General features: G+C 44.7%; 1 protein-coding gene across 1 annotated transcript in view; it reads left to right on the top strand.

The window, feature by feature from the left end:
* Positions 1-27,723, top strand: part of srrm4 (serine/arginine repetitive matrix 4) — a 420,499-nt gene that overhangs the window by 341,117 nt on the left and 51,659 nt on the right. The window contains exons 5-7 of the mRNA XM_055655573.1: positions 5,830-5,865; positions 5,962-6,012; positions 20,057-20,149. Coding sequence (XP_055511548.1) covers positions 5,830-5,865; positions 5,962-6,012; positions 20,057-20,149 — 180 coding nt within the window. The remainder of the gene's footprint in view (positions 1-5,829; positions 5,866-5,961; positions 6,013-20,056; positions 20,150-27,723) is intronic.

The following is a 27,723-nucleotide window of genomic DNA, read 5'->3' as shown; positions in this document are numbered from 1 at the left end:
GCTTGATGGTCAGTGCTGACCTGGGCCGAATGGTCTGTTTCCGTGCAGTGTTACTCTCTGTTTCATCTTATATCATAGCATACTTTAGAAACATATAATATACTGTATCAGATCTTATAGAAACATATCAAATGCTTAATCGATTGGACAGGCTAGATGAAGGAAAAATGTTCCCCATGTTGGGTGTGTTCAGAACTAGGGGTCACAGTTTAAGAATAAGGGGTAGGCCATTTAGGACTAAGATGAGGAAAGACTTTTTCAGCCAGAGAGTTGTTACTCTATTGAATTCTCTGCCACAGAAGACAGTGGAGGCCAATTAACTGGATGTATTCACGGCAGAGTTAGATATAGCTCTTAGGGCTAATGGAATCAAGGGATATTGGGAGAAAGTAGGAACAGGGTACTGATTCTGGATGATCAGCCATGTTCATATTGAATGGTGGTGCTGGCTCAAAGGGCCGAATGGCACCTATTTTCTATATTTCTATGGTTCTATGTTTATACCATGGTTCATCTGAAATGAGACAAAACAGCCATAAAAGATCATAAATTCCCGCTTCAAGTTAAGCCCAATGTAAATCAAAATGTAACTAACTTTTGAGCAAGTTCGAAAAAGCTTTGCTCCTGAAGCCGTCTCACGAGCGACATCAGCCGTGTGCCCAGATCCAATTAATCCCCATCAAAGTTGTGCTAATTGCATCAGTGTAAGGGGTGGTCAAAGTTGCTCTTGGGATTAAGGTGAAACCTTGTAGATGCAACACTGTTGAGCACATTTAAAAATATCATAAATAATACCATTAATAATGTAGTTTAAAAACTGTGAGGTAAATACCAATGTCACCACTAACTTGTTGTACACAGTCTTTTTAAGGTCATTTTAAATGATTTTAACTTGAAGTCACCTACAGATGGTGGATGAGATGCTCTGATCAACGGTCCATATTTACTTTGTTAAATCCAATTTCAGCTGTATTGAGCAAACTGTATCAGACACCACTATTCTTTATAAAATATATTTTAAAGCACAATCTATTTTTAAAATGACGTTCTGACTACACAGGTCATGGAGGAGTTAGTTTCCTCTTGTAATTGTGGAAATTAGCTTGAGTGGAAACTTGAACTGGAAAATCAATTCTGAAAAACCCACATGATTTTGAGTGCAGTTTGCAGCTATTTGTAGCTCACACCTTTATTAAGCTTTGAAGCAAATTTCCATTTTGTGCCAGTCTCAATTTCTATTTTGCAGTTACTGCTCCTATAAGTTTCAATTTAAGCAGAAGGTAGGCACAAAATGCGGAAGTATCTCAGCGGGACAGGCAGCATCTCTGAAGAGAAGGAATGGGTGACGTTTCGGGTCGAGACCCTTCTTCAGACTGAGAGTCAGGGGGAAACTAGATATGGAAGGGTACACAGTGTATGTAAGGTGTGAAAAGAACAGGTGAAAGCAGACAGTGATTACGGCAATGTACAATGGTTCATTGTTGGCTGTGGGGAAGGTGACAACGAGGCGTACAAACTGTAAAATTAATCAGGAGGACGGTGAAACTAGTCGGAGAACGAGGGTGGAGGAGGGACAGGAAGTGAGAGAATGCAAGGGTTATGGGCTTCTCCCACTTAGGCGACTTTTTAGGCGACAGCAGGAGACTATGCAATCACCACATGGTTGCCACATGTTCGCGGGTGGTTGCCGGGCAGTCACCTTTATGGTCGTGAGGAGTCCCCGCATTCTGGGAACTAGTCGCGGCCTCATTTTGGTCGCCATGAATTTTTCAACATTTTGAAATATTTGCGGTGACCAAAATGAAGCCGCCATGGAGTTCTCATGCGAATTCTCACGCTGTAGGTGGGTCGCCAGGAGGTCCTAGTGAGTGGCCAGGAGGTTCTCGTAGGTTCATGTAGGTTGTAGCCAGTGCTGACCGGTGAATTTAATTGGCTCATTGAGAACTAACAAACGTAAGCAGTAGTTTTCAGAACCAAGGATAACCGACGGTAATGTTAATGTCCGCCGAGCTTCATAGCCATGTATTTCTGGCTTCTTAAAAGTTGTCTCCACTGCTTCTCCACTCCTTCTCTCCCCCTCTCCCCCCCCCCTCTTTTAAAGGACTTACCGTACACTGCGCTTCAGCTGTCTTAATTACATCGCCAACCTTCCTGTTCATCGCGGTGTATGTCTGTATCACATTGGCTTTGCACCACGTGAATGTCACTCAGACAGGGTTCCCCCCACTTGCTCTGTCCCCTACTTACATAACGGGCTGGTGAAGGAAGCGGCGTGTGTGTGTGTGTGTGTGTGTGTGTGTGTGTGTGTGTGTGTGTATGTGTGTGTATGTGTGTGTGTGTGTGTGTGTGTGTGTGTGTGTGTGTGTGTGTGTGTGTGTGTGTGTGTGTGTGTGTGTGTGTGTGTGTGTGTGTGTGTGTGTGTGTGTGTGTGTGTGTGTGTGTGTGTGTGTGTGTGTGTGTGTGGGTGTGTGTGTGTGTGTGTGTGTGTGTGTGTGTGTGTGTGTGTGTTCCACTCTGACAGTCGCCAAAAAATCGCCAAAGTGGGACAGGCCCATTACTTGAAGTTAGTGAAATCAATATTGATACTTCTGGTAATATTGTTAAGCTGCCCAAGCGAAATATGAGGTTTGGCCTCACTCTGACACTGTAGGAGGCCCAGGTCAGAAAGGTCAGTGTGGGACTCAGAGGGGGAATTAAAGTGTTTAGCAACCGGGAGATGAGGTAGGTCTAGGCGGACTGTGCGAAGATGTTTCCCAAAGCGATCGCTGAGCCTGCGCTTGATCTCGCCAATATACAGGAGTCCACACCTGGAACAGCGGATACAGTAGCTGAAGTTGGAGGAGATGCAAGTGAACATCTGATTCATCTGAAAGGACTGTCTGGGTCCTTGGACGGATTTGCGGGAGGAAGTTGCAAAAGGATTTGAGTATAGGAGCAGGGAGGTTCTACTGCAATTGTACAGGGTCTTGGTGAGACCACACCTGGAGTATTGCGTACAGTTTTGGTCTCCAAATCTGAGGAAGGACATTATTGCCATAGAGGGAGTGCAGAGAAGGTTCACCAGACTGATTCCTGGGATGTCAGGTCTGTCTTATGAAGAAAGACTGGATAGACTTGGTTTATACTCTCTAGAATTTAGGAGATTGAGAGCTTAGAAACTTACAATATTCTTAAGGGGTTGGACAGGCTAGATGCAGGAAGTTTGCTCCCGATGTTGGGGAAGTCCAGGACAAGGGGTCACAGCTTAAGGATAAGGAAATCCTTTAAAACCGAGATGAGAAGAACTTTTTTCACACAGAGAGTGGTGAATCTCTGGAACTCTCTGCCACAGAGGGTCGTCGAGGCCAGTTCATTGGCTATATTTAAGAGGGAGTTAGATGTAGCCCTTGAGGCTAAGGGGATCAGAGAGTATGGAGAGAAGGCAGGTACGGGATACTGAGTTGGATGATCAGCCATGATCACATTGAATGGCGGTGCAGGCTCGAAGGGCCAAATGGCCTACTCCTGCACCTAATTTCTATGTTTCTATGTAAGTATAGGGACAGGTGTTGCATCTCCTGCAGTTGCAGGGGAAAGTACCTGGGGAGGGGGTGGTTTGGGTGGGAAGGGATGAGTTAACCAGGGAGTTGCGGGGGGAACATTCTCTGTGGGAGGCAGAAAGGGGTGGAGATGGGAAGATGTGACTAGTGGTGGGATTCTGTTGGAGATGATGTATGCGATGACTATTGGGGTGAAAGGTGAGGACTTGGGGGACTAGTGAGGAATAGGGTCCCTATTGCATCTGGGGCGAGGGGGAGCAAGAGCGGAGATGCGGGATATCGAGGAGACCCATGTGAGGGCTTCAACCATGATGCAAGAGGGGAACCCCCATTCCCAAGAGAATGAGGGCCTCTTAGATGTCCTGGTATCGAACAAATATCGAATTGTACACATTATTAAAAATATATATATATATTTGTTTGGAAAGAGACAGAGAGCATTGAATGCCATCTGCCAGAGAGATGACCCACAAACGCTTCTGGGGCAGATTGCTAAATTACCACCAAATATTAATAGTGAGATATGAGACGTATAAAGTGGTAAGAAATCTATGGGGGACACTTACAAGTATATATACCTGGAAGTTCATGGTGTTTACACATAACATTTTACATGCATAATGCTGCCAGAATGCTGCCTGGATTTACCTGAATGCTGCCTGGATTAGAGTCACAGAAACATCATCCATTCCTTCTCTCCAGTGATGCTGCCTTTGCCCTCAGTTACGTCAGCATTTTGTGTCTTTTCTCAGGTCACAGATAATGCTGGGCTTATCAGATCCAGCATCCCTCATGTTAGATATTAGACCTTTAACGCAAATGTAAACATTCACAACTAAAAAGACAATTTGAGTGCGGGCGGGGTACTAAAAACCCAATTAGTGTTAAGGAACATCAGAATTTGTCCAAACTGTTTGATTTCCAATAATAGTTTAATAATGTTCCCATTTTAACATCACTCACTCTTCTGTATTTAAGCTGCGTTTCATAATTAATTTTAAATCAGAGAAAATCGTTATGCCTAAACCACTGAATGGTTCCTTTTCATTAATATCGCTGCTAATTGGATATAATAGCCTCATTTACGTATCTCAAGAGGAAAAATTGGAAACTTAATATGTACAAATGCAAAGTGCTGGTCTTCTCACGCATTCGCAAGACATTGCGGAGAATTATGGACCCAGCCCAAACCAACCTCCCTTCCATAGACACAAAATGCTACAGTAACTCAGTCTTGACCTGAAACGTCACCCATTCCTTTTCCCCAGAGATGCTGCCTGTCGTGCTCAGTTACTCCAGCACTTTATGTCTACCTTCGATTTAAATCAGCATCTGCAGTTCTTTCCTACAAATCCCTTCCATTGACTCCATTTATACCTCACGCGGCCTCAGCAAGTCCAGCAGCATAATCAAGGACGAGTCGCACCCTGGTCACTCCCTCTTCTCTCCTCTCCCGTCAGGCAAAAGGTGTAGAAGTGTGAAAACATACAGCTTCAGATTCAGGGACAGTTTCTTCCCAGCTGTTATCATGCAACTGAACCATCCTTGCTATTGAGGAAGTGCAGCGTAGGTTTACAAGGTTAACTCCCGCAATGATGGGAATGTCATATGCTGAGAGAATGGAGCAGCTGGGATTGTACACTCTGGAGTTTAGAAGGATGAGAGGAGATCTCATTGAAACATATAAGATTGTTAAGGATTTGAACACGCTAGAGGCAGGAAACATGTTCCCGATGTTGGGGGAGTCCAGAACCAGGGGCCAGAGTTTAAGAACGGAGACGAGGAAACACTTTTTCTCACAGAGAGTGGTGAGTCTGTGGAATTCTCTGCCTCAAGGGGCAGTGGAGGCAGGTTCTCTGGATGATTTCAAGAGAGAGCTAGATAGGGCTCTTAAAAATAGTGGAGTCAGGGGATATGGGGAGAAGGCAGGAACGGGGTACTGATTGGGGATGATCAGCCATGATCACATTGAATGGCGGAGCTGGCTCGAAGGGCCGAATGGCCTACTCCTGCACCTATTGTCTATTGTCTATTGTCTATCCTACTACAACCAGAGAGCAGTCCTGAACTCTACCTCATTGGTGACCCTCGGACTATCTTTGATCGGACTTTACTGGTTTTACCTTGTACTAAACTTTATTCCCTTCTCATGTATCTGTACAGTGTAAATGGCTCGATTGTAATCATGCATTGTCTTTCCGCTGACTGGATAGCATGCAACAATAGCTTTTCATTGTAACCCCGTACACGTGACAATAAATTAAACTAATCAAATTTGTATTATCCGCAGGTCAGCAGCAGCGTCCGCAAAGAAACGACGCCACAGGTATGAGATAATTTGATGGAAAAAAGTTAATAACTGCTGAATTAGTTTTGTGCCTAACTACTGATTGTCAAAAAAAAATCCTATTCTTTCCTGCAGCTCCAAAAGTCCAAAGAGAAAGAGAAATCATGAGAAAAGGCATCGGAAACGGTAAGCGGCACATTGCAGTGGTCTTTCATCGGTCATTCAGCAGTCTTTCATATGTGTGTTTGTCACATTGTCTGCAGCAGAGTAGCAAAAGTAGGCACCAAAGATTCTTTCAGCATACTGGTGTAGTTTATTCTTCTGCAGCATCCCCATTAAATGTCAGAATGTCTGCACAATTGAGCTGTCTGCATGGTGACTTATATTGGCTGTTTTGTAACATCCTGCTGGTAGCACTAGTGTCAATGTGTTTACATAAGTTGAGGCAAAGAATTGGAATATTGTGCAATGCACAATGACAGAGTCCTCCAGAAATGATTGTTGATCTTCATTAAGCCTGCATAATAAAAAGGAAGTTTTACCAAGGGTGGACAATAGTAAGGTTAAATGAGAACTTACCAGTTTGAAGTTTGATCTTTATTTTATGAGGAGTTACGATGAGGGATTACGTGAAGACCCCGCCAGCACGCATGCGCGACATTCTTCAAAGCAGCGGTGTGGAATCACAGAACACAGTAATTGAAATAAACATAGTAAAGATAAGAAGAACTAGGATACCAGTTGACCTTTATAATTGAGGGCGAGAGCAGAGGGCACGTAATCCCTCATCGTAACTTCTCATCAAATAAAGATCAAACTTCAAACTGGTAAGTTCTCGTTTAATCTTACTATTTTACTTCGGAGTCACGTGAGTGACTATGTGAAGAATTTAAAGCTCTGTGATTTCAAGCCGTGTAACAGTCCATGCTTCACTCACGTTTGCAAAGTCCTTTCCGTGGACCGTAAGGATATGGTCCATTGGTACCTCCATATTCCTGGCCGCCGATGTTGCTGCTGCCCTGGTGGAGTGAGATTTTAAAATGTCAGTATCCACCCCAGCAGCTCCCAATACCTGGCTGAGCCATCTTGAGATGGTTTGTACCGACACCTGACCATGTGGCTTTTTGAAGCTGACCCATAGTGCCTTTTCTCTCCCTCGGAATGCTTTGGTGTGCTAATGTATAGCAGCAGATGTGACATGACACATAAACGGGGGTCAGGTGGGTACGCCCAGAATTCCATCGTTAGTCCTGAAGTTCCTGGTCTGCTCTGCTTGACCAGCTCCCAGATTGTGAATGTAATTTGGTCAGTTGATGGGACCATATTGTTCAGTCTTAGATAGTGTAGGGACTGGACCCTTTGGGCTGAGACTAAAGCCATCAGCATTACAGTTTTCAGGGTGAACTGTTCCAGAGTCAGGGATCTGGCTGGTGACCAACCCCTTAGAAATGACAGGACGACACTGACGTCCCAGATCTGGGTATACCTTGGTCTAGGGGGGTTGGTATTAAAAATACCTTTCATTAGTTTGGCCACCAGCGGATGTGATCCTATGGACTGTTGTCCTGGTGCATGCCATAGATAGGCTGACAGAGCACTCCTAGCACAATTAATTGTGCTGTAACTCAGACCTTCATCGTAGTGAAGGCTGGACAGGAACTCCAGTACGTTCGTTATTGTCGCTGTTCTATATGTTGCCCTAGTCCTCGAGCAGTACGCTTCCCACTTCCTGATGCTGGAGAGGTACTGTTTCTTGGTGGATTGTCGGTAAGATGCCGTCATCATGTCCATGGTCCTGTTTGATAGACCCAGATTCAATAGTGGTCTTTTTAAATTCTGCAACCCAACAGATTTATTCTGTCATGGCATGGATGACTCTTGCCCATGACAGGGTGGACCAACAGATCTGGTCTTCTGGGAATGGTCATGGGTGGTTCAGTGACCATGTCAAGGACCACAGGGAACCATGGCTGTGTAGTCCAGTCGGGTACTACCAAAATACCTGAAGCAGAGCCCATTTGTATTTTGCGTAGGACCCGACTGATGAGGCAGAAGGGGGGATGAGCATAAAAAAACAATTTTCCCCAATTCAGCAAGAACGCGTCCATCACTGCTGCCTCGGGGTCTGGTTCCCAAGCGACACATGTTGATAACTGGTGATTCAGTCCGGAAGCGAAGAGATCGATATCTGGTGTTCCATATCGCTTTGTAATAGCTTTTAATAACTATGATATAGTTGGGATCACGGAGACATGGCTCCAGGGTGACCAACGCTGGGAGCTGAACATCCAGGGATATTCAATATTCAGGAGGGATAAACAGAAAGGAAAAGAAGGTGGGGTAGCGTTACTGATTAGAGAGGGGATTAATGCAATGGAAAGGAAGGACGTTAGTTTGGAGGATGTGGAATCGGTATGGGTAGAGCTGCGAAACACTAAGGGGCAGAAAACGCTGGTGGGTGTTGTGTACAGGCCACCTAACAGTAGTAGTGAAGTTGGAGATGGCATCAAACAGGAAATTAGAAATGTGTGCGACAAAGGCAAAACGGTTATAATGGGTGACTTCAATCTACATATAGATTGGGTGAATCAAATTGGCAGGGGTGCTGAGGCAGAGGATTTCTTGGAATGTATGCGGGATAGTTATCTAAATCAACATGTAGAGGAACCAACGAGAGATCAGGCTATTTTAGACTGGGTATTGAGTAATGAGGAAGGGTTAGTTAGCAATCTTGTTGTATGTGTCCCTTGGGCAAGAGTGACCATAATATGTTTGAGTTCTTCATTAGGATGGAGAGTGACATTGTTAATTCAGAAACAATGGTTCGGAACTTAAAGAAAGGTAACTTTGAGGGTATGAGACGTGAATTGACCAAGATTGACTGGCAATTAATTCTAAAAGGGTTGACGGTGGATATGCAATGGAAGACATTTAAAGGCTGCATGGATGAACTACAAAAATTGTTCATACCAGTTTGGCAAAAGAATAAATCAGGGAAGGTAGTACATCCATGGATAATAAGGGAAATCAGGGATAGTATCAAAGCGAAGGATGATGCGTACAAATTAGCCAGAAAAAGCAGCATACCGGAGGACTGGGAGAAATTCAAAGACCAGCAGAGGAGGACAAAGGGCTTAATTAGGAAAGGGAAAGTAGATTATGAAAGAAAACTGGCAGGGAACATAAAAACTGACTGCAAAAGTTTTTATAGCTATGTGAAAAGAAAGCGATTAGTTAAAACAAATGTAGGTCCCTTGCAGTCAGAAACAGGTGAGTTGATCATGGGGAACACGGATATGGCGGACCAATTGAATAACTACTTTGGTTCCGTCTTCACTAAGGAAGACATAAATAATTTGCCGGAAATAGCAGGGGACCGCGGGTCAAAGGAGTTGGAGGAATTGAGTGAAATCCAGGTTAGCCGGGAAGTGGTGTTGGGTAAATTGAATGGATTAAAGGCCGATAAATCCCCAGGGCCAGATAGGCTGCATCCCAGAGTACTTAAGGAAGTAGCTCCAGAAATAGTGGATGCATTAGTAATAATCTTTCAAAACTCTTTAGATTCTGGAATAGTTCCTGAAGATTGGCGGGTAGCAAACGTAACCCCACTTTTTAAGAAGGGAGGGAGAGAGAAAATGGGGAATTACAGACCAGTTAGTCTAACATCGGTAGTGGGGAAACTGCTAGAGTCAGTTATTAAAGATGGGATAGCAGCACATTTGGAAAGTGGTGAAATCATTGGACAAAGTCAGCATGGATTTACGAAAGGTAAATCTTGTCTGACGAATCTTATAGAATTTTTCGAGGATGTAACTAGTAGCGTGGATAGGGGAGAACCAGTGGATGTGGTGTATCTGGACTTCCAGAAGGCTTTCGACAAGGTCCCACATAAGAGATTAGTATACAAACTTAAAGCACAAGGCATTGGGGGTTCAGTATTGATGTGGATAGAGAACTGGCTGGCAAACAGGAAGCAAAGAGTAGGAGTAAACGGGTCCTTTTCACAATGGCAGGCAGTGACTAGTGGGGTACCGCAATGCTCAGTGCTGGGACCCCAGCTATTTACAATATATATTAATGATCTGGATGAGGGAATTGAAGGCAATATCTCCAAGTTTGCGGATGACACTAAGCTGGGGGGCAGTGTTAGCTGGGAGAAGGATGCTAGGAGACTGCAAGGTGACTTGGATAGGCTGGGTGAGTGGGCAAATGTTTGCAGATGCAGTATAATGTGGATAAATGTGAGGTTATCCATTTTGGTGGCAAAAACAGGAAAGCAGACTATTATCTAAATGGTGGCCGATTGGGAAAGGGGGAGATGCAGCGGGACCTAGGTGGCATGGTACTCCAGTCATTGAAGGTAGGCATGCAGGTGCAGCAGGCAGTAAAGAAAGCGAATGGTGTGTTAGCTTTCACTGCAAAAGGATTTGATTATAGGAGCAGGGAGGTTCTACTGCAGTTGTACAGGGTCTTGGTGAGACCACACCTGGAGTATTGCGTACAGTTTTGGTCTCCAAATCTGAGGAAGGACATTATTGCCATAGAGGGAGTGCAGAGACGGTTCACCAGACTGATTCCTGGGATGTCAGGACTGTCTTATGAAGAAAGACTGGATAGACTTGGTTTATACTCTCTAGAATTTAGAAGATTGAGAGGGGATCTTATAGAAACTTACAAAATTCTTAAGGGGTTGGACAGGCTAGATTCAGGAAGATTGTTCCCGATGTTAGGGAAGTCCAGGACAAGGGGTCACAGCTTAAGGATAAAGGGGAAATCTTTTAAAGCCGAGATGAGAAGAACTTTTTTCACGCAGAGAGTGGTGAATCTCTGGAACTCTCTGCCACAGAGGGTAGTTGAGGCCAGTTCATTGGCTATATTTAAGAGGGAGTTAGATGTGGCCCTTGTGGCTAAGGGGATCAGGGGGTATGGAGAGAAGGCAGGTACGGGATACTGCGTTGGATGATCAGCCATGATCATATTGAATGGCGGTGCAGGCTCGAAGGGCCAAATGGCCTACTCCTGCACCTAATTTCTATGTTTCTATGTTTCTATGTTTGCCTTGCCTCCAACCCGCTGCGGTGGTTCGAGCTGAGCAGCTTGCGGCGTTGGGCTTGGCTCAGCAGAAATTGCGTTGGTGTCTGTGGACGCAGCGAGTACGGTCCAGGTGCCACCGGCCGCCCCCCACTGCTGGAACCCTCCTGGGCCATCACAGTCGGACGGAGTGCGACCTTCTTTGTTTTTCTGCCCTTGTCCATGTTCTCTATAAAACAGAGCACAAGGGTTTGACAAAAATACGACCTCAGAATAAGTTTTACTTACCTGGAGGTCCCGTTTTAAACTCTATTGCGGGAGAGCTCGTTCCCCTGCCTGTCACTGTTGCACTGCTTGAGACGCTATGTCGCGCATGCGTGCTGGTGGGGTCTTCACGTAGTCACTCACGTGACTCCGAAGTAAAATAAGGCTTATTCACTTTATATGTAGCATGGAACTGCAGATGCTGGTTCAAACTGAAGATAGACACAAAAAGCTGGAGTAACTCAGCAGGACAGGCAGCATCACTGGAGAGAAGGAATGGGTGACGTTTCAGGTCGAGACCCTTCTTCAGACTGGTTAAGGAAAAGGGGAAATGAGAGGTATAGACGATGATGTAGAGAGATAAAGAACAATGAATGAAAGATATGCAAAAAAGTAATAATGATAAAGGAAACAGGCCGTTGTTGGGTGAGAACGAGAAGCTGGTGTGACTTAGGTGGGGAAGGGATAGAGAGAGAGAATTTTATAGTTCATGCATCAGTTGCATAGGCAAATGTAACGTGCAATTTACCAGCTATAACAGTTTCACAAACTGTTACCTATGATGGGATTAGCTGAACGATGCAAGCATGAGAGTAAAACTCTCCTTCGAATGGAACCAGGAGAATTGTTATATCCACTGGAAAGTACCGTGTTGCTAAGGCAACTTTGACATGGCATGGATGTCTCGACACATCACTGGGATTTCAGTCAAGGTGGGATTGTGAATTTCTGGGCTGGGGCTCTCACTTACACCTTTCAAATTAGAAGCAAGAATGCAATGAACTGATCCAAGCTGATCCATGATCAGTAAATGAAACACTACATCAATTTCCATGATGGTTCACTGCCCTGTATACTGAATGAAGAAAAATCACACAAATTATAATATCTCTTCTGGATTCCCAGATTGACAGTGTTATTTATCATAGTCATTATGTTTTTACAAGTTGGGTTTTGCAAAGTTGATTGTGGAAAACAGTGCAGACTAATATCATTGGTCTTTATCAGCAGAAGCAACTTACGATGAGAAATTGTGCCTTATTTCTGTAATTCAAATATAGCTCGGCCACATAACTGTGTGGTTAATGTTTTTATTACATTGGTGACTACATCAGCATTATTCAGATGGATTTGTATGCTGATATTGCACACAATCTAGCAATGTTACAACATTTTGAGATTTAAAAAATCAAGTCTGCAATTTATCCCATCAGATAAAGCATAAAAATAAGTTTAATTTGACAACTAATTCACATTCATATTTCAAATATTTAAAAAGTTATGGCCATTTTCATACTCGGAAATTAGCAACTTGTTCCCTATTGATTTTCTATGGACATAACAAAAAAGCTGTGATCGAGGACAGTCAAAAGCCCATAACTTTCTTTAAAATTAAGAGAACTGAATGAAATTTTCAGTTATCATAGATTGAAGCATTCTGAAACAAATATAAGATAATCTTACTTGGATGACCTGAAATTAAAGCATATAATTAGTTAGTTACCCAATTGTAGCTAATTACAAAACTCAATTACTAGATCTAAACATTTATCCATCTCTTAAGAAATGATTAACATTTTTAAATAGCCTAAGTGTCCAAATAATATTCACAAAGAATTCACAATAAAACATGATTTTTAAATCTCATTTACATTAATTTATGGGCCAAATGGAAGGAATTTAGGTGTTCAATTGCTGTAAATTAATGGCATTTAAATCAGCTTGTGAGTGGCTGCGCTGGTTTAGAACGTTCACATTGCGGTAGATTTGTGCCCCCAAATGCCCAGAAAAATACTGCGGGATATAATGGGCCCCAAATTAGCTACTCGCAACAATAAACTTTGAATAAAGGGATCTTAAGAAGCCCTTTTTAACGTAAAAATAAACAGCCTACCTTCTGTTGTCCCCTGTATGAGGTGCGGCCCGTTGTCGGCGGTCGCGGGTTTAGAGGTTAATTTTTAACCTACTATAACAAGTAAATAAAGCCCTTAAAACTAATAATAGCTCATGTGACAGAATCTTCCAGCGATTTTTCGTTAATAATTAACTAGGCCGAGCAAGCTCGGTTTGAACAGCCTTGGGAAAATCGCGTTTTAAACCCGCCCCCCCTCTAAAAGGCGCCAAAATCGCGCACACGGGCTGGGACAGATTTTCAGCGACCTTCAGGTACGTTTTACAACATACCTACACAATCACTCGTAACTTGTACAGAATACTTTAGTAGTCAACAAACAACCAGTTGTACTCAATTATTGTTTAACTTAACAACATATTCACCATAAGGAGCATGGATTAGACCAGTTAGGCAATCCTAACATAAAGAAGGACTCAAATTAAGATGTAAGTCTTTGAATTGACATTTGAATAAATTGTGCAGATTACCAAATGCTAAAGTTACATTTTTTTCAATTTTTTTTGTCAGAATTTTAATGTTCTCTGGATTTTCAAATGTCAGCTTCATATTTCCTTTCAAAAAGGAAAGCCATTAGTTGAAATCCAGTAGGAATCTTGTGCTTCCACCTGTCCCATCTGTATCAACCTACAGTCACATTTTAAATGTGTGACAGGCTCTCATATAAAATGGATGGAAGGCTGTTTGCAGATAATTATTTCATCTCTGTTGCCAGAGAAGATTGCAGCCTTCAAGGAGAAGTGTGTAGTGGCTCCCAATGCTCGGGACTCAAGATCCTCGGAGCTTAACTTATGCTCCTTAGAGGCATCTTCAAAAGAAGATAGGACCAGAAATAAGCTGCTCAAGCACTCAATCTTGTTCTCCGACTTCAATTAGTCCATAGGTGCTCGATGCCTTAACTCCATCTATCTTCTTATTACTTACTTAAGGCCCTGTCCCACTTACGTGTCCTTGGCACGCAAATTACGCGACCTCGTCGGCGCGTTGTGGCGCACGGGCATCTCGTGGCCGCATGGGGCCGGTCCTTCTGAGAAGTGCGGAGGAGTATGGAGTTGTGCGTGGTTTTGCGCGGCGCTCCGAAATTTTGTAGCGACCAAAATCTTCGTGTGCCACCGGCCTGTCGCATGACTGACGGCCAAAGTGGGACAGGCCCAAGACCCTGGCACGACGCAACGTCTCACGTCCAACAGCAGCAGAAGCAGGCAAACGATCGCCGAGCTCGGCCTGGGGCTCACGGCCGTTGCGGAACCGGATTTGCCCCCACTTCTACTCCCAGAGCGGGGCCAAGAAAATTGAAGATAGACACAAAATGCAGGAGTAACTCAGCGGGACCGACAGCATCTATGGAGAGAAGGAATGGATGACGTTTCGGGTCAAGACCCTTCTTTCAGACTGAAGAAATGACGTCATGCGCTACAGACGGCTGTGCGGGTGCATGAAGTCGCGCCTGACCTTTGCGGGACTGTCGCGCCTCAATTAGCATGCCAAGGACACGTAAGTGGAACAGGGGCTTTACTTACTTACTGCCTATTATGCCTCCTGGAATGTAGGGCAGTAACGAAGGTCCTCCTTGTTGATTCCTTCATTTGCTGTTTCCGTAACATATTTGTTTTACGAGACAGGGTTGTTAGCCCTGTGCTCAACCTCCAACCTGGAGGACCAGTGGATCGCTCTTCGTCTTGCCTCTACCCTTCGACCTGTCCAGCATGGGAGACCCTAACAGGAGACGAATCTCCCGCTGGCGTTGCTCTCGGGGTCACTAAGACACACAAGCTCCCCAACCACGACAGGGTTTCAATCCAACGGGGAACATCCATCTTCCTAGTGGCGGCGCTGCCCAAGCAGCAGCGGCTCGCCTGCAGTCCTTCTGTCTTTTTCTCTTTTTTTTTGTTTTCTTTTGTCTTGTTGGACGTATGTTTTAGTTTATTTTTAGTTGTGTATGTGTGGGGGGCGGGGGAAACTTGTTTTAGTCTCTTCCTTCAGGGGGATGCAACTTTTTCTTTGTCGTATCTCCGTCTCCGTCTCCATCTGCGCTGAGGCCTAATCACGGAGCTGGCGGCCTCCAACTGGGGCCGACCTCGAGGCTCTGGGGGCAGAGCCAGGACTCACCATCGTGAAGCTGGCCGACTTCGGGGCTGTGGTGGTGCTGCAGCTGCAGCCCGACTTCGGAGCCTCGGAGGCTTCGGCCGCGGGCCCAGTGGACGACAACATCGGGAGCTCGCAGGTCACAGGTTGGTGACCGATTCTCCGGAGCTCCCGCAACAACAGCTTCGTTCACTGGACTGGAGGGTGGCAGCTTCGTCCGCCCCAGGCCGTGGAGTTTGAACCGGCCCGTTCGCGGAGCTCGGATTCGGCCGCGGGACTTACCATCACCCGGCGGGGGGGGGGGGCCCAACATCGAAAGCCTGGATCGCCTCAACACAGAGAGAGAACAAGGAAGGAAGAGATAAGGACTTTAAGACTTTTGCCTTCCATCACAGTGAGGAGGTGCCTGGTAGACTCACTGTGGTGGATGTTAAACTGTGTTCATTGTGTGTTCTGTTATTTTATTCTCTGTTATGACTGCAAGGTATGCAATTTCGTTCAAACTAAAAGTTTGAATGACAATAAAGGATACTTTTCTTCCTAGCTCATTAATCACCACACCAAACTAAAATCAATCAGTTGCACCAAAATATGTTTCTTGCCATTGTTTCTGGCTTAGACACAAAATTCTAGAGTAACTCAGCGGGACAGGCAATATCTCTGGAGAAAAGGAATGGGTGACATTTCGGGTCAAGACCCTTCTTCTGGCTTGTCTAGTTAAAACGTTAAGATTGTTGTCCCTTTCAAAGAGGCGCAATTACTTGCTCTAGACTTTTATTGGGGCCAGTGCCATCTTGAGTATTGATAATGACTTTGCCCAATCCTGCATTCAAATTGCTAATGTACAGGAAGGTACTGCAGATGCTGGTCTAAACCGAAGATAGACACAAAATGCTGGAGTAAGTCAGCGGGTCAGGCAGCATCTCTGGAGAGAAGGACCATGTGATGTTTTAGATCGAGACCCTTCTTCAGAATTTGCTAATATTCTTCAGAATTTGCAGTTCCTTGCAGAAATTGCTAATATTCATCATTAGCCATTTATTTGGCAATGAGCGGTGAAGTCAAGCTATAAAGTGTGCTGGTTACTTAATGCATTTTTATGCATTTTGGGGCAAGAATGCATGAGTGCCTGATTGTCTAAAAGGAGAAATCCATCTTGATAACAGAAGGGCTTGCAGCCAGAGCATGTTGCTGGAATATTTGATTACTGATGCTGGATTTGCTGCATCTGGTAATATTCCAAGATTTAAATGACATTTTATCAACAAAGATTAAATTTGCAGAATTCTTTGTAATGAATTATTTTATATTTAAGTTCTGAGACTTTATTGGCTTGAGTAACCACAGACGATGGTCTTAGAATTATGCGCCACCCGGACATATAGAGTCATGGAAAGTCATTGAGCCATACAGTGTGGAAAAGAGGCCCTCCTGCCCACACTGCCCAACATGTCCCATCTACACTAGTCCAACCAACTGGCATTCGGCCCATATCTCTCGAAACGTACTCTATCCATCTGCATTGGAATAGCACTGGGCATTTAACATGCATCAAGACTATCGATAGAGATGTTGAAGGGTTCATGAACACACCCATTGCATATCCTGAAGCTTTGGCACGTTATATTTTGCACATTTCAAAAGTCAGACTGAAGGCGTGAGCATTTATGTACCATCTCCTGGGCTGAAACCATTAACCACAAATGAAGAAGCAGCGCTCTTCGTCTCAAAATACACACTGGAAGCTCTCTGAAGAGGGTTTGTACCCAATAATAATGCATTGGCTCCCTAACTACACATTGCCGAGTAAAGTAGAATTTTTAAGGCAATAATGCTTCACATTTAATTACCTTGATGGCCACGTGAAGCAACTCTAATGGACATGTTGATTCATCACAGCAAACAATCATCTTTATTTAGTCCTCAGCATAACCAGTCAAGATGGAAGTAAAAAACCCTCAGGCTTCTACAGAGTCCAAGGTCACTCTTTCCCCACAAACATTTTACCACATGTCATGTTTCATATACTCCATCTTACAATGTCATTTTCGGAAAGGGATCTGCATCAGAATGAGTCGATACTAACTGCTTCTGTTGTCCCACTAGGGAGTTTCTTTTATAAAACAAGCTTTTCTGCATCAAAATATTGGTTTTGAATTCCCACCATTCAAACACAGGCCACATCCTCTGACAAGATGGACAAGATGTCATGTCTTGTTTCATGAGTGTTTGTCCTCGGTACATTTCCTATTGATCTCTGCTCAATGTCCTGTGATGTACAGGAACAACATTGTCCATGTCCATGACAATGTGGCCTCCCTACTCTGATGCCCAGTGCATAATGACAGGCTGTGCAGTTACAATGTTATGATGCATGGACAGGCAGCATCTCTGGATAGAAGGAAGGGGTGATATTTGCGTCGAGACCCTTCCTCTGAAGAAAGGTCTTGACCCGAAACGTCACCCATTCCTTCTATCCAGCGATGCTGCCTGTCCCACTGAGTTACTCCGGCATTTTGTGTAGTTTAAACCAGCATCTGCAGTTCCTTCCTACACATGTCAGCATTTTGTACTTTGTTTCTGCACATTATTCACCAATTGGCCCATCTGAATCCATTTCTTATCACTATTAACACCATATGTTAATTTTGTTTTGATGAAAGTTTAGCTTAGTTTAGAGATACAGCGTTGAAACAGGCCCTTTGACCCACCGAGTACACACCGACCAGCGATCCCCGCATGTTAGCACAGGCCCTTTGACCACACACTAGAGACAATACACCTACATACGTCACTTAGCATTTTTTTATCTTAAGATTGGTTTAAAGAACAATCCATACATTATCTTTTAAATCACCAGAACTGGGGCGCTTTGGGCTTTAAAATCTACTGGAGAGGAAGGATTAGGCGACTGATCTTGGGGCGCTTTGGGCTTTAAGGAGAGGCTGGATAGGCGACTTCTTTTTTTCAGCTGGAGTGTTGGAGGCTGAGGGATGACCTTATTGAGGTTTATAAAATCATGAGGATCATAGATAAGGTGAATGATCACTATTGTTTCCCCAGTAGAGCAGTCTAAAGCTAGGTAGCGTAGATGTAAGATGTGAGGGGAAATGTAAATGGGACCTGAGGGTCAACTTATTCGCACGGAATGTGTAGGGCATGTGGAATGAACTGCCAGAGGATGTGGTAAGTGTTGGGTACTATTACAATGGTTTTTATGGACAGGTACATGACAGATAAAATAAGTTCAGAGGGATATGGCCCCAAACGCAGGCAGATGGAACTATCTCAGGTAGGCTATTTGGTCGACACAAACAGGTTGGGCCAAACAGGTTCACCATGCTGTATAAATCTATCAATCAACAACCCAAAAACAAAGATTAATCGATAGCTAGTCTCCACATGATGGGAAGGTCATGATTGAATCGTACAGCATCGAAACAGACCCTTCGGCCCAACATGCCAATGCCGACCAAGGTACCCCATCTACACATTCCACCTGCCTGTGATTGGCCCATATCCAAGCAGAGTATAGAAACAATGAAATGCAGATGCTAGTTAATACACAAAAGGACACAAAGTGTTGCAATAACTCAGCAGGTCAGCAGCATCTCTGGAGAATATGAATTGGTGATACCTTGTGGCCACATGGGGCCGGTCCCTCTGAGAAGCCCTGACCCATGTATTCTCCAATTTTCGGTGACCTTTAACAATCCCTCCCGCCCACATATCCTCCTTTCTTCACCCCTCTCCAGATTTCTCCCCTCCCCCCTCCACCTACATACCTTCCCCTGGCTACTCAATGTGCTTCAACCTATCTGTACTTCAACCTATCTGACTCGCACCATTTTCTTCCATTTCGGGCCTTTGTCCAACCACCCTTCATTGGTGTTCCATTGAGTTAGGCCCATGACACCTTGGGAAGGCTCCACAGATGGTTGCAGCATCCCAGAATCACCCCCCCCTTAATACCTGCTCTCACCATTTATGCTACCAGCATCTACTCAATAAAGGAAACTACAGAAGACTAACTCTAACAAATGCTCAACACTTGCATCCTGTCTTCCACTTATCCTAACACATCATTAAACTCGTAACGCCACAAATATCAACCTTGCATTAAACCGGATGCACTGACGCAGAATACACTTACAGAGAATTACACATACTGCATGTTATACATTTCCTTTCGGCCCCCAACTGACACCAAATATTCTCCACCAAATCCATCTACTGCCCGCACTTTATGTCATTTTCTTGTCACAAAATACCATTTAGGTTTAGGTTTTGTGTTTATTAATTTAGTTTAGTTTAGTTTATTGTCACGTGTACCGAGGTACAGTGAAGTACTTTTGTTAACCAGTCACTGGAAAGACAATATATGATTACAATCGAACAGTCCACATTGTACAGATACAGAATAATGTGAATAACGTTTAGTGCAAGATAAAGTCCAGTGAAATCTGATCAAAGATAGTCCCAGAGTCACCAAAGAGGTAGATAGTAGTTCAGCACTGCTCTCTGGTTGTGGTAGGATGATTCAGTTGCCTGATAACAGCTGGGAAGAAACAGTCCCTGAACGTGGAGGTGTGCGTTTTCACACTTCTGTACCATTTGCCCGATGGGAGAGGGGAGAGGAGGGAGTGGCCAGGGTGCGACTCATCCTTGATTATGCTGCTGGCCTTGCCGAGGCAGCATGAGGTGTAAATGGAGTCAATGGAAGGGAGGTCGGTTTGTGCGGTGGTCTGGGCTGTGCCCACAATTCACTGCGATTTCCTGTGGTCACATGATTATTGTCACCTGTATTGAGATGTAGTGTAAATGTTTAAAAATTGTCCAGTTCATTGGATTCAAGGGGGATTCATTGAAGTGTGTGTTCGATGGAATGGTCTGTATGATCCAACACAGTGAGACACTGACTTTCATCTTGTTGTCAAGGTCTCGGGCTGTACCAACTTCTCACAAAGGCCACCGATGCAGACGTCCCACGTCACATGTTTCAGCCGCCAGGACCTCCAGCTGCTCCAGCAGGTAAATCTTCTTTCCTTGCTCATATGCCCAGATACATCACACTCGTGGGACCAGGAGCTATTACTGACAGCCCTAGCCCCATGGCCATTCCAAGCCAGTCGGTACATCGTAATGTCATCTTTAAGTGCTTGTTGAGAAAGCTAAGCTACAAAAGCTTACTGAAGTGTACAACTTGTCGATTTTTATCTCAGTGTGCAAGCTGTAAACTACCATTAATATCATTTTAAGCTCAACAATATAATCTAATGCTACCACTATTCCTTGCTCAGGTCTCTAGTGCTTGAATCAATGCGCTGTGAGAAGATCACATTAAATCCTTACCTGCCACCAACTCTAAAGGGCTTTCATTAGAAAGCTTCAAGCACTTTAGAAACTCGTGCCCCTATACTGGACAGAATGTGTGAGAAGGTCAAGAAGCAAAGATTCAGACACCAGTGTCAACTTGGGGGAGTTGACAGAAATATAAGTTTATTTTAGTTTAGAGATACAACGCGGAAACAGGCCCTTCAGCCCACCGGGTCCATGCCGACCAGCGATCCTCACATAGTAACACTATCCTACACAATTTTTACATTTACTAAGCCAATTAACCTACATATCTGTATGTTTTTGGTGTGGGAGGATGCCAAAGATTTCTGAGAAAACCCATGCAGGCCACAGAGAGAATGTACAAACGCCGTACAGACAGCACCAGTAGTCGGGATCGAACCCTGATCTGCATTCGCTGTAAGGCAGCAACTCTGGGAAGAATATTGGGAGAATGGGATTACATTGTGAGCTGACATGGAGTTGATGAGCTGAATGGCCTTTGATGACAGAAAGAAACAGAAAACTTAGATGCCCTGTGTGAAGACCATTATGTTACAGTTTTACAAGACATTGGTGAGGCCACATTTGAGGTACAATAAACCCTCGTTATACCGGACCATGGGATGGGGGAGGCAATGGTATCCGTTATTGCCGATTATCCACTATAACAGAGTGAGGTAATATCATTGTATGCCGTTGAAACAAAGAACTGCAGATGATGGTTAATATACAAAAGGACACAAGGTGCTGGAGTAACTCAGCGGGTCAGGCAGCATCTCTGGAGAACATGTATCGGTGACGTTGGGACCCTTCATCAGACTGATTCAGTCTGCTGAGTTACTCCAGCATGTTGTGTCGTTCCATATTTAAACTAATCAGTGATGCCGCTGTGTGCTCCGGCAGGCTCTCATCACCAGCAACACCAAGGCCAGGTTGATGCAGCTGTAGTTGCAGCTCACATTGTAGCTCCCTGGCCGTCAGTGCTTTCTTCAGGCCGCTGCCAATGACAGGACATGCTCGGTCACCCTGGGGCTCCCTCCCAACTCACCAGCTGCCACTTCTTCCTGTCCGCCATTACTTTGTCCAAGGTGGAATATTGCAATGATTTTGTGGTAGAAGGAGGAGGAGGCGGCGGTGGTGGGGGGGGGGGGGGGAGAGGTCGAGTGGACTGAGCAACGGGAGAAGGAGGAGGAGGCAGCGGCTGAGGGGAGAGCAGTCAAACGATGGCCAACAGGAAGAAGTGGCAACTGGTGAGAGGGGAGGGAGCCTCATGGTGGCCGAGTGTCTCCTTCATTAAACAAAACCTAACGTGGCTTTGCAGGTTGGGAAGATTTTCTGTTGCTAGTGATTTTATTAAAACTGTTGCTGGCCAAAAGTTTATTCCTCGATTAACATTCAAGTCTGAAGAACAAAGGTACAAAGGACATTTATTGTCACGTACACCAATTGGTGTAGTGAAATTTGACTTGCCATGCAGCACACAGATAAAGATCAGACTCAACATTAAAGAATTTAACAATAAACATAAAAAACATCCCCCCCACAATGGCTCCCACTGTGAGGGAAGGCACAAAGTCCAGTCCCCATCCGCTTGTCCACCCATAGTCGGGCCTATAGAGGCCTCTGCAGTCGGCGCTACGGCGGCCCGATGTTTCAGGCCCTCTCGCCGGCTGATGGTACTCCGGTGTCGGGAGAACCCTCTCAACGGCTTGGGATACCTGGAACGGCCGCTTCCTTACCGGAGACCGCGGCTTCCGAAGCCGACTGGGTGGATGGATGAAGCTCCACCGCTGGTGATCTCGCCGAGAGATCCCAGGCTCCCGATGTCAAAGTTCAGCGCCGCCGCCCGTGGCTGGCCGCTCCACAGTCCCGCAGCTCCGCTATGTTCACCTGCGGTCTCAGCATTCCAGAGTTCAAGCGCGGCGACCCGGGCAAGGTATCGCCCTCTCCGCGATAGCGCTCCAGCACTGTGTCGCCGCCGAAGCCGTGGTTCTTGCCTGTCCCCTCAGGAAACGCCACTCCAGATCCATTGGTAGGCCGGGTAGGGACCAGGAAGAGCAGTTTCCCCCTTCTCCCCCACCCCCACATAAAAAAAGAATAGACCTCCAAACAAAACACTTTTTAACACTAAAAATAAAAGAAAGAAGTGAAAAGCCAGACAGCTGGAGGATGGGCAGCCAAACCCAATTGGACGGCATCCCCTCCAACCAAAGGGTCTATTCTTAAGGGGTTGGACAGGCTAGATGCAGGAAGATTGTTCCCGATGTTGGGGAAGTCCAGGACAAGGGGTCACAGTTTAAGGATAAAGGGGGAAATCCTTTAGGACTGACATGAGAAAAACATTTTTCACACAGACAGTGGTGAATCTCTGGAATTCTCTGCCACAGAGGGTAGTTGAGGCCAGTTCATTGGCTATATTTAAGAGGGAGTTAGATGTGGCCCTTGTGGCTAAAGGGATCAGGGGGTATGGAGAGAAAGCAGGTACAGGATACTGAGTTGGATGATCAGTCATGATCATATTGAATGGCGGTGCAGGCTCGAAGGGCCGAATGGCCCACTCCTGCACCTATTTTCTATGTTTCTATGTCTCGAACTGAAATGTCACCCATTCCTTCTCTCCAGAGATTCCGCTGAGTTTCTCCAGCTTTTTGTGCCTATCTTCTGTGTAAACCAGCATCTGCAGTTCCTTCCTACACATCACTAAAATAGAGTTGATTTGCACTTGCACACCTAGCTCCTGGTGGAACTACACTACATGCAAATCATTTGTCACATTTCTGACTTAACAGTCATGTCTATGCCTCAAAAATATTTTGAGCAAAATGCTTAGAATGTCCAGGGATCATGAGGAATCTATTCTTGATTGCTATCCACTGGCCCATGGGTTAGATACTGGCCATAGAAAGAACCTGACCGTGCAGTGGTGCCACTATCATGCATTTACCCAGGCTAATGCAGATGAGTTGGGTTAAACTAGTAGCAAACCAGGCGACTCAGTGCACTGGCATAACTCAGCATTTCCAATTGTGAAAGGGGCAAGATTACAGAGGTTTATAATCGTGTCTTTTCATTGAATTTCCTCATAAACCCTCATAAAGATATCATTCATTCAATCATACATTCAATCATTCATTCATTCATTCATTCATAAATCCTCAGTTAATATTTGATATTGGGCCTGGTTTATTATTTTAATGTGCACCAACATACAGTGAAAAATACAGTGGTATTCCAACAAACATTACTACACCTGAATATATCAAGCAAAAATGAAAACAAAAGTGCAGAATTTAGTGTTATAGTTGCAGAGAAAGTACAGATAGAAAAGTGGAAGTGCTGCAACGAGGTAGACTGGAAGATCAGGAGTTTATCCTTAGTGTATAAGAGGTCTATTGAACAGTGGGGAAGAAGCTATTCTTGAATCTGGTGGTACATGCTCTCAGGCCATTGGAAGATGGAAGAGTGGAGAAAAGGAAATGTTGGTTTTGGTGATATACAATGCTGCGTTCACAGTTTCATGCAATTTCTAGTGGTTTGGGGCAGAGAAGTTGTCACACCAAGCTGTGATGCATCTGGATCGGGTGCTTTCTATGGAGCATCAGTTACAACTGGAACGAGTCATTGGCAACATGTCAGATTTTCTCAGCCTCACCCACGTCACAGCAGTAACTGTCATCCCAAAGAAAATCTTACTCTGTACACTCAGAAAAATTATATTGTGAAAATGCATAATAGAACGTGATACTTATGATTCACTGTACATTACATAAATTAAGTTGTGCTTCCATTGTTTAATTTAATATTAATGCTGCTACAATACACAGTGGATAAATATCTGCTACTAGGTTTTGTTGAAGGACAATTCTCTTTTAGTTCAATTCTGAATTTATGTTGACTTTGTACATGTGATTTCTTACAAAAAGTCGGCATTTCACAGGAGGTAAGTATACCACTTATGAGAGATATTATTATTGATGAAATCAGGTTTGAATTGGTCCATATGTCTCTGGATGATTATTACTATTACATTATTGGAGATAGTGAACTGTACCTGGAGAACTGCCCATTGAAGTGACCATTGGATAATTCATCATTAATGGCTGTGTCTCAAGAAAACTACAATTGTCCCTTAGTTCCCCATTTCGTCCTTTCGTGGCTAGAGATCTGGCATCAATGGACACAGATTATCAGCGTCTAAAGGTGTAGGAAGGAACTGCAGATGATGGTTTACACCAAAGATAGACACAAAATGCTGGAGTAACTCAGCGGGCCAGGCGGCATCTCTGGAGAGAAGGAATGGGTGATGTTTTGGGTTGAGACCCTTCTTCAGACTGAGTTACTCCAGCATTCAGTGTCTTAAGGTGACAGCTAGTTTGGAATTAGAAAACTGTTAGTGGAAAGAATCATTTTATTGTCCGAAACACACACAATCCAACCGGAGGAGCCAGTCAAAGTTTCACTGCAATTATTGAACACATTTCAAATTGTAGATGGAGGGTTTACGTGGTGAGTTTAGGATAAGCTACCGTTCCTGTTCCTTGTTGCCACACTGAGACATGGTGCGCTATAAAGCATGCACAGAACATGAATCACGGAGCAGAGGAAGGTTTTTAAATTTTGGTCTGCTTTTGGCTTGTCCTTACTGCAAGGTTCACTGCTCAGAGACATGCGCAGGGAGGATCTGACGGTTCTAGGCCCCACTGCCTCCTGAGCCTTGAATGAGCCTCAGAGACGAGTGGACAAGAGTCTCAATCAGGGTAAAGGTCACCGATCTCTAGACTCTGCCAACCAGAGTATCCCACCAGGAATGGGGCCTGTAGCCATTGCAGCTGATCACAGCATGTCTGAACCATCATGTTTCCCTGAACCTTTGGGCCCCATATCTGAGGAAGAATGTGCTGGTTTTGGACGGGGTCCAGAGGAGGTTTACAAGAATGATCCCGGCAATGAGTGGGTTAGCATATGATGAGCGTTTGACAGCACTGGGCCTCTACTCGTTGGAGTTTAGAATGTTGAGGGGGGGGAACCTCAATGAAACTTACAGAATAGTGAAAGGCAGAGATAGGGTGGATGTGGAAAGGATGTTTCCACTGGTGGGAGAGTCTAGGACTAGAGGAGGTGAGGAGAATCTTCTTTCATCAGAGGGTAGTTAATCTGTGGAATTCATCATCACAGAGAGCTGTGGAGGCCAAGTCAGTGGATATTTTTAAGGTAGAGATAGACACATTTTTGAGTAGAACGGGTGTCAAGGGTTATGGGGAGAAGGCAGGAAGATGGGATTAGGAGGCAGAGATAAGCCATGATTGAATGGTGGAGTGGAAGCAGTGGGCCGAATGACCTAATTCTACACATCACTTGTGAACTTGTGAACGTGGAGCCCAGGTGTGGGGAATGCTTTGCACTATCATGTCCAATGCCCTTGGGTATGCCACGACCACCTCCCATCTCCTATTATTCAACCACTGGGGAAGACGCACTGTGGAGCATATCATTAGCTAAGCTCAAATGCTCCAGAGATACTATTAGTGGAGAGACATTACCGCAAAGCAGCATAATGATAACCCTTTTCAATCTTTATATGCAGGAAGGTAATCCAGTAAAAGATGGTGAGTCTGCATTGCTTGTTGATATGAAAATCAATCTTGATCGTTGGGTGGATGGAGTATATCTGACAGAGAGATGTTAGATTTAACTGGCAATGGAGGAAGTGTGCTTCAGCTGTGGCGTGCCCTTCAGAAATCCCCCAATGAGAAGGTCTGAATAGAATACACTAACTGCCCCAAATCTTTCTATATGGTTAAAGCAGACGACAGTGAGGAACCTTGTTCATTGCCTGCGGCTCTAACACAAAAATGATCACTTTGGTTTATGAGGGGCCATTTTCTCTCCCCAATTACCCTTTTCCCCTTAATTTCCCTATAAAATCTCTCTGGATTTTTCTCGATATCATCTGCCAGAGCTATCTCCTGGGAAAGGCACAAAATACTGGAGTAACTCAATGGGGCAGCATCCCTGGAGAATATGGAGAGGTGATGTTTCAGTTCAGGACCCTTCTTCAGACTACCCCCCATTTAGCCTCCTAATTTCCTTGAAAAGCATGCTCCTCAGTCCTCCGGGAATACACTTGGTCCCAGCTGCCTATACCTGTCCCATGCCTCCCTCTTTGTCCTAACCAGAGCCCCAATTTCTCTCATCATCCAAACGTCTTTACTCCCATTTGCCTCGCCCTTCACTCTAACAGGCACATAAATGCCCTGAACTCTTGCCAGCACACTTTCAAAACTATCTCACATTCCAGACATTAATTTGCCTGCAAACAACCTGCTCCAATCAACTTTAGCAAGTTCTTGTCTAATACCGTCAGAGTTGACCTTGTCCCAATTCAGAATTTTAGCTTGTGGGGGTCACCCTGTCAAATAAAATGTCAATTATAATGGGGTTACATTAACAGTTGTGTTTCGCTTCAGTGGGTCTTTACATGTGAAGCCAGCTTAAATAGAATTATGTATTTACAGTTAAGTTACTTTTCAGTTGAGTAAATATAGACCTTCTTCACCTGCACCCTGCTGTTGAAACCAGTTAACTGCACATTGATAAGAAATGCCAATATGTTCTTTAGAAAAACAGTTACAGTAGTCTTTGAATGGTTTATAACTTCATAGCTACAGGTCCACCACTGATTTTGCCACATCTGATAGTCCGACATCGCCTTCAATCAATCTCGACAAAATCCCAAGACACTTGATATCCCCCCCCCCCCCCCCCCCCCCCTCCTCCTCTCCACCCCTGGAATTCCCCCGAAAATGTGGCGTCTCGACCGGGTAAGATGGCCGGTCTCGATCTCATCGGGACTTCCGTGCCGATCGGCGGGTGTGGAACTCTGGCCCGGCTGGAGCCGGAAGATCTATTCCCACAGCCGACTTCCACGGCTGACTTTGCGGGCCGGTATCTGGGCTGACCGTTCCGGTAATGTTGCACTCCTCTCGAAGGCTATGACCTCCCTTGGGCCGGCCAAATGGGTAATGCAGAAAGCCTCTGGAACCAAGGGTGTTGGAAAATCAGTGGTGGACTAACTTTGAGCAAATGTTTATGACTGTATTGTCAATTTTATAACTTGTCATTATCATCAAGGACCATAGGAAAAATAATGTATCAAAGACATAGACTTAAACCAATGTTCCCTGAAATCCATGCTCCCCACACTCTCCTTACAGTGCCTTCCATGCCTCAGCCGTTATCACAGCCTGTACATGTACACTCTGCTT

Source organism: Leucoraja erinacea, chromosome 25 (genome assembly GCF_028641065.1).
Source record: "Leucoraja erinacea ecotype New England chromosome 25, Leri_hhj_1, whole genome shotgun sequence".
NCBI lineage: Eukaryota > Metazoa > Chordata > Chondrichthyes > Rajiformes > Rajidae > Leucoraja > Leucoraja erinaceus.
Note: the sequence above shows the minus strand (reverse complement) of the source record. Positions and strands in the feature narration are given on the sequence as shown.